The following is a 12,701-nucleotide window of genomic DNA, read 5'->3' as shown; positions in this document are numbered from 1 at the left end:
CAATACTGGGTAAACTTCCAGCCTACCTCTGTACCCTGCTGTGTGTCAGCCCTGGTAGTAACCAGCTACGCTCCTCCAGGTGGTTGCTTTTTAATGAACCCTGGGTTTTAACTAGTGATGGCCAAATGAAGCTTCGTGAAGCACTTTCTTCATTTTCTGAGCCCACTAGATGGCGCTCATTGTTTAAAGAGAGAGGTTCAAAGAATGGCAATTCAGTGTGCTTTCAACCTTTTGTTGAGCAAAAAGCGCCATCTAGTGGGCTCAGAAAATAAAGAAAATGCTTCATGAAGCTTCATTTGGCCATCACTAGTTTTAACAGATCCTACTCTGCAGCATGGAAATGGAATAGTCTTCAAAAAGATCTAAAATTGGAAACACTTATAGTCAGTGATGAATTAAAGGGCATCATAAAGAACGTGGTGACAGAGACATGTGCTTGCTTTTCCTGAGAGGCCATTTTGTTTAAATAGTTGTTGTTTTTATTGTGGGTTTTTTTATTTAATGTTGTATTTGTTGCATTTTAAATGTGTTCTGATTGGCTGCCACCTCGGCCAGGTCTCTCCTGTAAAAGAGCAATATCAATGGGACTTCCTGGTTAAATAACAGTTAAAATAAAAAGGTGTAAAAACTTTAAAACAATCCATACACACATGAGAGATATTAGAGTTCAAAGAAAGTTTTGCATCCGTGTTTTTATATCAGTTAAAGTATCGTTATTCAAGTCGAAAGGTAGAAGATCTGGATGTTAAAGCTTTATGTCGTCAGTATGAACCGATACAACCAATCACTTTCAGTTTTAGACTTGTCACAATATTTGATGATCATATTCTTTCATCCATTTTGATACAACGATGTCAAACCTTTTTTTGTTTTTATCAAAAAGTAGTTTTCAGATGTTACATCTGCTGACAAATGCTTCAGACGATCCGGCTGGTCTGGAGCTGTAACTTTGAGCCATCACAAAGGTTAAGCTGATGGAAATAAAGGCCAGACAAGTGTACCGTACAGTCACCAGCACTCATCTTAGGAGAGTATGAACAAAAGAGGAGGTTTTTTTTTTTTTTGAGGGAGAGAAAAAAGGTGAGAATGTGACACTGGTGCAGTGCAACACGAGGCCAGTGTTCCAGCAGCACAATGCAGTAATGCAGCAGCTTTCAGTGATTTCAAGGAAGCCTTTCTTCCATGACTGATGACTGTAGCGGGGCCTGACAGCGAGCAGTCCACAGTCCACTAGCTGAAAATGAAAGCAGCAGGCTCTTTCATGTGCCGGTGCGTGCTCACACACAAACAGCAGCCTCCCGTGGAGAACTCATGTTCACCGCAAACCATTTGGAAACCATTACGATCATTATGGACGCGTGTGCGCAGACGGGGGCAACGCGGCTGATGAGAGCAGTTACAGGGACCACGCCTGGCGCATCGTATTGACTCCTCGCGCAGTTATCTCAGCGAGGGTGTCGGAGGAGGACGCACGAGCTGCAGTCAGGCAGTGATGGAGGGGCGGAGAGGCAGACAGTAAGGTCATTCAGAGAGCACGGCAGCCAATGGATTTTATGCTTCCTTGCTGTTACACCCACTGGATTTATCAACTCACTTGTTAAGAGAGGTAAAGCCCGCAGTAGCTTGAGTGCATTTTGGTCAAAGTGCGCCAGAGGATGTTTTATGTAATGGTCGTTTGTATTCTGACCGCAGGCCTCAGCTGATCCTGTTTTCACTGCCGGGCTCAGCCCAGGGCAGCATCGCATCACGTCCGCTTACCTTTTCTTAATTCATCTCACTTTTTACAGACACATCACACCCTCTTTTAACATATCCCATGTCAGGTAAATCCAGGTTTGAATCCAGCAGCCGAGTCATTTATGCACTGCGGGCGGTATTTGAGGAATGAAATGCAGTATGAATTTTTAAACAGCGCACATATGCATCGGGTCTCCAGCAGCATCTCTGATTCTTTGTGCCTTTGCTTGATCCAGCTTCGAAATTCATACTGTCAAGGTGTATCTTCTCTGATATTCCAGATATGCAAAGATTTTCCTCCACTCGCAGAAAGCATTAAATTGATTCTAAGCTGTTTTTATTTTTTATGTATTTATTCTCAACCCAGGGAGGAATATAAATACGCGACGGTAAACTCACGGAGAGCTGGCTGAAAGGATCAGAACAGTTACCTTCACAGATAGAAGTCAGCTCTTCGTCTTTGTTTCCTTATATCCAAACATAATCCCACACCAAATAGAATTACCAGTGGACAGGGTTGTAAAGATTTACTCAATAAATTGATCTTATGGCAAACCATAGTGGTCGGATTAGCTGGATAAGAAAGAGATCAAACCCCAGGAAGGATCGAATCCACCTCTCCAGAATAAGAGGGATTTAGGGTTTGAAACCAAAAAGGGAATTGACTAATGTATCTTTAAATTGAAAAACATGGAAATGAGGCTTTTTGTCCACCATGTGAGGGAGAGCCTTCAGTTATTATAATTATCCAGGAGGCTTTGCTCTGTTCTTTCGATGCTTTTCTGATTCTGTGATGGAGGTCAAGGCAGCAAAGCAGAAATCCACAGCCGCGGGCTACGCTTATTTAGTGTTGGTGTATTTATTACTGCCACCAGTGAAAACACATTATGTTCTGACCTCTGACTCGTATGTATGATCTTACAAGAGTAACTACAGATTTGATTGATATGTGGTGGTTAGATGAGGGGATGGTGTGGACCTGGCCAGCGTTAGATGATTTACATCATCATCACTTTTCAGTTTATCATCGCAGGCCTGGAGTCAGCTGTTAAACTGTATCACACTCACATGGTGGTCTGACAGAAAATCAAACACAGAAGACCGGGGTACTGCCGGGGAGCCATGAGGAGCTTGGCTCCTCTTAATAAGACATGAGCTCCTCTGAAAACGTGATTTGTGAGATTTTGGGGAGTCTCTAAAGTCTCTCTGCGGCGGGTTGCTGAGGTCTGTGTCTGTGCGGAGTTTGCATGTTCTCCCTGTGTCAGCGTGGGTTTCCTCCAGGTGCTCCAGCTTCCTCCCACAGTCCAAAGACATGCAGGTTAACTGGTGACTCTAAATTGTCCGTAGGTGTGAATGTGAGTGTGAATGGTTGTCTGTCTCTATGTGTCAGCCCTGTGATAGTCTGGTGACCTGTCCAGGTTGAACCCTGCCTCTCACCCAGTGTCAGCTGGGATAGGCTCCAGCCACATATTCCTGACATCACAATACTGAAGTTTATAAAGAATAAAGAACACAGGTATCAGTCAGTATCAGTCCTCCCTCTGCTGCCAAGGAGAGTCACAGCCTGCACGTCACATTACCGCTTATTAATGTTAAGATACAAGACAAACAGAACTAAACCATGAGACATAAAGAGCTGCTTTAGTTGTAACAAGTTGCTCTTAGCTGGAAAGTGCTCTGTGCTTGTTTATAACACAGTATTAGTGGTGGTGGACGAGAGACTGCAGACAGAGCAGACTGAAATATTTCTACATGTCTACATGTTGCTAACGGGTGTATTGATAAAGTATTAACTTTTTCCTCGTCAGCTCAAGTCATCTTAACTTCTCTGTCCCTACTGCGGCATCTCTGCTCCATGTTTGTGCATAAAAGTAGCACAGCAACCCCGACACACAGACAACAGGAGGAGCGGCTGCTGCAGCACCATAATAAATGACACCAAATCATAAACAAGTACAGTTACAGATTAAAGCACCAGTGACGGGGCGTTGGTGGCTTAGTGGTAGAGCAGGCGCCCCATGTACAAGGCTGCCTGGGTTCGACTCCAGCCTGTGGCCCTTCCATCTCTCTCTCCCCTTCACGCTTACACTGTCCTTTCAATTAAAGGCTAAAACGCCCAAAAAATATCTTATTTATTATTAGATTGATTATTAAAAGATTGATCTCGGGTCATTCAAATGAAGATCGAGTTGAATCGGATGAATCGATTATTTTCACCCAGCCCTATGATGCATGTTTCTTCATCATTAGGGATCATGCCTGAAATGAGGCTCCTATTAATATGCTATTGGTTGTTAATGAGAGATTATTGTGCCCAGTATGTGATGGGTACGGCTGGCACCATGTCAGATTTTCACTGCATGATTGTTGCGGCCAACACAATAACAATATTGTCCTGATATCTATTTAAATTTGATAAAAGTAAAATATTCTATCAGTCAAATTAATCCTTAATGTGTATTTTCTCTTTTCTTGGCAAATAAATCACACTCAAAATTCAAGTGTAGGGAGCTGGACACAGAGTCTGTGACCATAACAAAACAGAATCAGACATTTTGTGTCTTATTGGAGCTGATAACCTTTAAAATAAAGTGAATCTTTGTCAGAGTATACTGTGCCGTGCTTTAGTCGGCCGTATCGTATCACAGCCTACTGTGATGTTTGGTGTTGATACCTGTGTGGAGGGTTGATGCAGTCGACTGATTATTATACGCTGACATATTGCTGGTAGAGCTACACGCCTGCAGCTATAAAGAGTCACAGTCAGTCCTCTCTGTGAGACAAGCCCGCCCCCCTCTGCTCCCTTCAAGAGCCATGGTTTATTTCACACACTGCAGAAGATAATTGATGATTAAAAAGATGACGTGTTGCATCTCAGAAAGGGATTTTGCCTTTTTTAGGATCCCAACAAATAAAACTGCATAAATGAAAGGAAGCCTGCTCACTGCAGTTTGCTGCTACACTCACGTGGCACAATGTTCTTGCAGCCACATAATTGCAATGTTGCAACGAGCCTCTCTCATCATGGCAGTGTGCTTAAGCCTTGTATGTTGTGGACTTTGGTTATCATCCTCGTTTTTTCCTCATTTCTAACAAACCTTTGTGCTCAATCTGTAAAACTACACTTCTTTTTTATATTTTATTTTCCTCTGACCTTATTAAAACCCAATATGTGGACAAAATATGTAAATAACCATAAACCATCATTGCGCTAAATTGCTGCTGCTGTTCATTTAGCATGTTATAAGCCCCAGCAGCCTGAGTCTGCTTGTTCTTAAGGGCAAACTCTACAAGTACATAGTCTACATCTAATAAAAAATATATCTGAATTATTAAAAACAATACTGCAATATATTATATTTTAAAACAAGGACTGACTTTGATGTTATTTGATATTGAAGAGAACTGAGTATATGGTGACAGTGGATCTCTATAGCGTGACAACACATTAAAAAATATTGTTCTCCTATTTTTTATCCTTGTTCAGTTGTATCATTTATCTAAATATTTGACAATCTATTTAAAGAGGATGATGAGGCTAAAACACTCAAATAAACATATGGAACCTGTGATGAAGGGTCAGCCGTGTATCCCAGAGTTAACGTGCAGATACAGGCACTCACACCGTGGTTAAGGTTAGTTAAAGATCCTAGTTAAATTACAAGCAAATCAAAAATATCTCTAAGCACAAGATATGAAGTGTTACTTTTAATATTTAGCCCAAATCATAATCAGACTGTTAAATGATTGCTGCCAGTGGACATATCCCAGGACAGCAATTGACTTTCATTCAAAACATATTTGGCAAAACACTGTAGTATGCAATGTAATTTCAAAAACTAAAAAACGTTGGGAACCACTGATCAATAAGTGAAATTACTTGTAATGCATTTGTTCAGCCCAATGAAGGCAAAACAGCCAAAAATGTGTTACATAATAAAAGTTATTAAACAAGAGCTGTGTGACAGGTTTTCATTTCTATGAAATGCAAAACAGATCGTGGCTCTCTGTCTTCCACGTAGTTACTAAAAGCAGACCTAGAGCATTTGAGAGATGTGGACTGCATGCTGCATGTGCAAAGACAGGACTCTGTCGGATCACTACGGCACGCTACACGTCTAGAGGTAGTCCTCATCCTGCTCATTACTGTCGTCTTGGAGAGTGGATTTTGAAAATGTTTCCTGCATTTAAAATGAAAGAAGAATGGCTTTGCTGTGACATTCTGAGGCTTTGTAAAAGGCAAAGAGGCCTTCAACATACTACTGCTCATAACTTACAGGAATACTTCACCCTTCAATACATCAGTTACTCCTGGTATGTTACATTGAATTTGTGCAGAATGCTCTGTTTGTGAGACATGCCGCTGCGGTGGATGAAGAATCCACAAAATTCTTGATTAATTTCTGTCATAAAAGTCTGCATATACCAACAGCAAAACTATATTAGAGCATCTGTTTTGCAGTTTAATTCAAGTCTCATATATCCAGTCTTATGCTCAGTACTTCCCAAACAGACATCTCTTCCCGATGAGGAGCTGAACGGAAAGTGAACTGATCAAAGCGGTGATAGACCAGCAGCTCCCGTGTTCGGTGAGGTAAAATTACTGTTTTAATCAATGAAGTCTGGCTTTGAAAAGAGCATACATACATGCTCCCTGTCAGCAAGGGGTGTCCGTTAGGGAAGTACTGAGTATAGGAATGGATAAATGATACTGCATGAGCTGTGTGAGAGTTTGTAAATTGACATTTTGATTTAGTTTTAAAATGCAGATCCCCATGATCTTTAGAATTTACCCTCTGTTCACCGTGCATGCAAGAAGTTTCCTTGACAGATTCAACCTTACACAGGGTGACTAACTGATGTACAAAATTTCATTTGCAGGGCGAAGCATTCCTTTAAAATCTCATCCTCAAAATGATACTCTCCGTCTTTTGAGTTATAATTTAATAAACAAAGGCCTGGCACATGCAGTAGAATACCAAACAACACTACATAATCTTGTGTAATCACGCACCACGCTGCCTCGTTTTGTACTCGTACTAAAATGCCATATAGAGTGATGACCCGTTGCTTCCACAGCAATCTGCTCATGTTCTGTAACAGCAGATGATCAGCTCACACTCATTCTCCAGTGCTGCTCTCCTTCTCTCTGTGTATCTTTACTCTATGACTTGAATCAACAACATCACAAGTGTAGCAGAATCCCGTCAGCGACATGAATCCTCTTTGTCATGGAGGTGTGAATATGTTGTTTCTGTCTCTCTGTGTTTGTGCATAATTATGAACTGGCAGCGTGTCATTCATAATCTGAGAGGAGAATCATTTACCACTTGTTGTGGAGGCTGCAGCCAAACAGCAGCTTTCTCTATTGACTTGTTTGTTTGTTTTTTTGCCTTCTTCCTCTAATCCATGTCCAGCGCACACACGAGCACAAACGCTGCGACGTGAAAATGATTTTCCTCCAATACAAATTAGATTTCGTGAAAAACATCAGAAATTCATCACGTTTTCTTGTGTTCTATAGAATGTGAAAATCAACATGTAGCCAACAGTTCAGTGTTGTCAGTTAAAGAAATATTTCACCCCCCAAATGACAATCTGTATATTAATTTCTCACCACATTACATTACATTTGTGAGGAAAAACATGCCTCCACAGTGAACGAAGAATCCAAAAATGGAGAAAATTCATGACTGATTGAAAACATATTGGTACATGTTTAACAACAGCAAAACTATATCAAAACATGTGCTCAGTACCTCCCAAACATATCCATTACAATATAAAAACACCTCCGCCCATGTGTAGCGCACCCTGAGCATGCACATGCGTGTGACCTCTACTTGAGCAGAGTTCAAACTCACGCTACTCAACCGTGCATGAGACTGTTTGTATTGACCGCTGCTGCTCAGCACTTAAACACGTCGGTACAATCAGTGTCACACACGGCCGAGCGGAAGTTAAACACAGACGCCTATGACTTCAATTTGTGAAGCATTTTCTCAGTTTTTGGATTCTTTGTTCACCATGGAGGTATGCCAGGAAACATTTTCTTTACACATTAAAGTGTTAACAGCAATTGATACACAAATGATCTGTGATTTGATGACGTTCTTTTAATTGATAATGCTGCGCTGTTATCTACATGTAGATTCTTACAGGATATGGAACTTTTTTTGGGGGGGTGAAAATGTGGAAAGGGCCATTTGTTCAGGAAGTGCTGCGCCTACAGTTGAATAAATGAGACTTGGATTATACTGCAACAGTTGTGTGAGTTTGTAAATGCATGTTTTGATGCAGTTTTGCTGTTGTTAAATGCGGACCCCCTTCAATTTATTAAGACTGTTTGCCTTTTTGGATTCGTTGTTCACATATACATATATACAAGAAAAACAAACTTTCCTTCATGAAGTCAAGGTAACATGTGGCGAGTAATTAATGCAAAAATTACCATTTTGTGAGTGAAGTATATATGTTTATATTTTAAGATATGTTGGGGGTTGCTTGCCTTTATTTGATAGGACAGTTAAAGCGCAAAGGGGGGAGAAAGGGGGTTGGGATTGAACCCATGGCCACTGCGGCAAGGACACAGCCTTTGTGCAAGGGTGCCTGCTCCACCAGGTGAGCTAGTGGGTGCTCAAAGTATAACTAATAAGGTGATGATCATTTTTTAAAGGTTGTAGCTAATAAATGAATTCTAACGCTTTGGAATAAAGACTTTCTAATGACAGCATGAAATGTGCTTGACCTAATTAAGCCACCTGGAAATGGAAGCTGGAAAACTGGATGGTTTTTTTGGAAATACAGAATCAATGTCTCACCTACTTGAGTGGCACACTTCAGCAGACCAAAGTGATCAATAGTGGTGCTTAATGGTTATTTCACAAAGGGCACAAGCAGACTGTCTAGCATTAATGTATGGGTGTATATTACTCATTGTCTGCATGGTCATTTTCATATTGCTGTCTGAATCCGGTTCCTACTCCATGAAATACTGCAGGGAAACTGGGTGCACCTATAAATTATGCTCCCACAGACAAGACAATGGACCCATGTGTGAAATGCAACAATAAGGTGATAACTTTTAATCAGTGCTGTCGGTGTGGATATGCTGCAGCGAGGTATGGGCAGATGCCAGGACGTCAGGTTTTGTTATGTGTCTGATGTTCTTCTTTGTGATATGACTGAGCAGCCTTAAATAAAGCAGTCACAAAAATAAAAGTTGAGTAAGAAGGATTCGTGCCGCAGACAAAAATAGCCCAATTTCACAGTATATTCATTTGTAAAGTTGAGAACTGATCTCGGGTCGCTGAGAGTTGAAGACAAAGTATCCGCCCACCCATCCGCCCGACTATTACTTTCCTCCTGCTGCACTTTTTTCAGCGCGAAACTGCCGTCTGTGTTCTTCGCGTTCCTCTTTTCATGTCACCCTTTCAACGATCCAACAAGTCTCACTCCTCATGCACGCAGCTTATATTTGCATATGGATTTGCATTCTAAGACATGGCGCTCATTTCCTCTAAATTTCCAGGAGACCAGCTGCTTCCCAAGCACCATCTCTGACACAGCCTTGACTCTGTTCCCATTCAAACTGCAACACTGCAGGACAAACACACACACACACACATACAGTGGCCTTCATTTCAAACGGCCTTCCATGATAAGAAATGTGAGTAACAATGAGATGTCTGCATCAATAGCCCACTTCAGCCCAACATCCAAGAGTCACGTGGGATCAAACCCACATCAAAGCCTGGCCGACGCCACTATGAAAGCCCGGCAACAATGGAACAATAATTAAAGCCACATGGATATTGAACCAACCCCCTGTCACAGACACATACACACACACACACACACACACACACAAACATATCCCGCTTCCTCTTTGTCACAGAAATAGAAAGCGCACTGTTTGATGTCTGTCATGACAATACACCAACCCTTCCAAATCTTGACACGCAGCTACCTGCCATACAATACGTAAGCGAGTCATTTCCATCTATCTGAATGCAGTAAACACACTCTCATCCACTAAGCAGGCGATCATTATTTGGGGCGAGGGAAGCTGTCATAGCAGGCAGTAATGCAACGGCAATACATAACAAAATGCCAAAGCGCTTCCAATGCACTGTTTAATGAGGCAATATACAAAAATATGCTTTGGCTGTATTGATTCAGACACTTTTTTTTTACCCGTTTATGAAAAGCTGGGCTCATTTACTTCATTTATCATGTAATTAATATCCAGAACGAGCTCCTTTTTTTTCCCACAGTAGTCCTTGATTAATGTAATTATTTTTTTTCCTTGATGGAGCTGCTCCTTGCTCGGTGTGTGGAGGGATTACTTTAACTCTTTGAGGGGAAGAAGGCAAAAATATTACTTGAAATATGGAAAAAAAATCAAGTTGCATGTGCAGGTTTTAAGGAGCGATTTCAAGCCTTGGCAGAAATGTGTTATTGGAACACATGGGGGGATTTTAAAGAAGTTTTTGATCACTTCAAGGGAGCAGCTTAAGATATCTGAAGGTCATAACACGTTGTGCCTCATAAGGAAATAGGTCAGCAAAAAGTTGTGCCATGAGTGCCTGGTATTGTCTTCAGGGCTGCTGCACGAGCACGACGCTGATGACACAAGGCGCGTAATAGCGCGGATACTTGTTGGATGGCCCTATTCCCTTTATGAGTGGGTGTGCTTAAAACATCACTCGCACAGCTCATGATGGGAAAAGAGGGGGGGGGGGACAGAAAAAAAGGGTCCCTTGTACCTCTTCAGCATCGACCTCCTCCTCGCTGTCAGTGGGTTCCGGCGCTTTCACGAACCACCACTGGATCTCCAAATACACCGACGCGGTTCCGCTCTGGAAAGCACACGCCATTTCTATGTTTTGTCCCTCTTTAACCGTCATGTTGGAGGGCAGATCCGTGAAGCGACCTGCAGATGAGAGAAGGAGGGGGATGAGGAGAGGATGGGGGGTGATGGGGGACAGTTGTGTGATTCCTGCACGCAAAAGAAATACCCATGAATTAATCACTTAAATGGTCTGCTTGTGGATGCGGTCGTGAGCGCGGCGCGGTCGCAGCAGCTGTGCGCTTGATAAAGGTGCGTTTTTGTTTTAATTGAAGGAGATGCCCCCCCCCCCCCCTCCTCCTCCACTACCACCACCCCTCCACCACCAGTCACAGATACCAAAGCGTCTTCATTGGGAATTTACATAACGCACAGTCGCACCACGGCTACATTATTCACACACTTCATTACGAGCAGAATTATATGGGAGTTTTTTTGTCAGGCTCCTTGTGCCAAAATAAACTTGCCTGCGCCAGAATGAGCGGAGAAAATAGCTGAATTAATAAAGGAGTTTGGTGTGAGTGAGGCTAAAAAAAGGCAACGCAGCCTAAAGCAGAGTGGTGGCGACGGTGCGAAAAAAGCAGCGAGGATACCCGTGCATGCAAAGTTTCACACCAAATCCTTCCCATTCTGTACCCACTCGAGTTCAGACTGTGTGGAGGCTTGTGCGCACTTCTCAGTGATCTGGGAATGCAGCTGTAATGAGGAAGAGGAGCACAGAGGCAGTTTGAAAGTGGTGATCTCCGTCATGAAGCAGGGCAGGCTTTCAGCACCGCGGACAGCCGCCGCATGCTGCAGCTGTCCGCGGTGCTGAAATCACCGGCCGATCGCTCACTTTTTACGCAAGGAGCCCCTTTAAAAGTAGTTAGACGTCTTTAGCAGACAATTGTGTTTTTGGGGCATGAAGGAAAAGGCGAGAAAAAAGCAGGCGCGTGGCTCTGCTGCACACGATGTGAAATGACTTGATTTCAAACAATCACCAGTTGCATTTTTTCGCCATCACGAGGGGTAAAAAACGCGACCTTCTCCATCTCCCACCGCGAGCTCCCCTTTTCCCCATACCTTTCCTTCCCTCACAGTCCAAACATCTCTGGCTCCAAACAGCCTCCTTTGCTTTTCTGCAAAGACTGCGCACTTTTAACACTTTCTCGCACCGAGCAGCTCCCATGCAGGGCAGCGAGCTCGACACGATGACACCGAGATAGGAAAATGTGTCATTCTTACCTTCGAAGGAGAATCCGAATTGCACACAAAATCCGGCTAAGAAAACAAATCCAACAGTATCATGAGAGGTCCACATCATTCCAATATAGGAGGGTAGGTTTTTTTACATCAGCCGAAAGGGGGGGAAAAAGGCGAATGTTTCCCAAAAAAAAAAAAAAAGATAATGCCAACACACCAGCAAAATCAAACAGTTGCTGGGCGAGTGTGTTTAAACGGAGATTGCCGACGGTTGAACATGCTGCAAAACTACAGCTTCTCGTTGCTGAAGTTCTGTGTTTTTCCTCTTCTCTTTCCCCTCTGTGTGTCTCTGCAGGAGAGACTGTCGACTGCTTGGCTGTACTGAAGTCTGTAAAATAACCGGGCTGCGGTCTTCGTCTGCGCTACCGGAGAGACGTCAGTCTAGTGGATCACTGTGGCATCCACACACTCCACACCTCTGCAAATCTAGTCCTCACCCGGCCCCTCACTGTCACCTTGACCGCTTGATTTAAACACGCGCCGCACATTTTAACCTGAAAAGCAAATACATGCATCTGTGTGCAATATTTTGATTTATTTTATTTTATTTGTACACAAGCGCCAAACGATGTGGAGAGTCTTGTGCACTACTTTTTGACTCACAGATGCTTTAAAGGCCTCTGCAATTAACAAAACAAGCGGAACAGAAAACTTCCTCTCTCACAGCCATAATAATTTACATCATAAAAAAAGTGTGCGTATTTAGTGTGGGTGTGTCCAACTCTTGAGTGCTTATGCAGTCACTCCGACAGCCCGTCTAAGAGGCTATAAAACAATATTGTAGCATTAGATAGGAGCAAACAGGGAGGGGGTGCTGGAGGGTGGAGGGGTGGAGCAGCGACCCGGCAAGTGCAGGGCAGGTATAGCATGT

At 42.8% G+C, this 12,701-nt stretch overlaps 1 protein-coding gene across 1 annotated transcript in view; it reads right to left on the bottom strand.

Annotated features, from left to right (window-relative positions):
* The window catches only part of vstm2a (V-set and transmembrane domain containing 2A), a 133,521-nt gene extending 121,264 nt beyond the window's left edge, over positions 1-12,257 (bottom strand). The window contains exons 1-2 of the mRNA XM_033638207.2: positions 11,813-12,257; positions 10,506-10,672 (exon numbers count right to left, since the gene is read on the bottom strand). Of these exons, the coding sequence (XP_033494098.1) occupies positions 10,506-10,672; positions 11,813-11,891 (246 nt within the window). The 5' untranslated portion in view covers positions 11,892-12,257. The remainder of the gene's footprint in view (positions 1-10,505; positions 10,673-11,812) is intronic.
* Positions 12,258-12,701: the final 444 nt, after the last annotated feature.

This window comes from Epinephelus lanceolatus, chromosome 20 (genome assembly GCF_041903045.1).
Source record: "Epinephelus lanceolatus isolate andai-2023 chromosome 20, ASM4190304v1, whole genome shotgun sequence".
Classification (NCBI taxonomy): domain Eukaryota; kingdom Metazoa; phylum Chordata; class Actinopteri; order Perciformes; family Serranidae; genus Epinephelus; species Epinephelus lanceolatus.
This window is presented reverse-complemented; position numbering and strand designations above follow the sequence as displayed.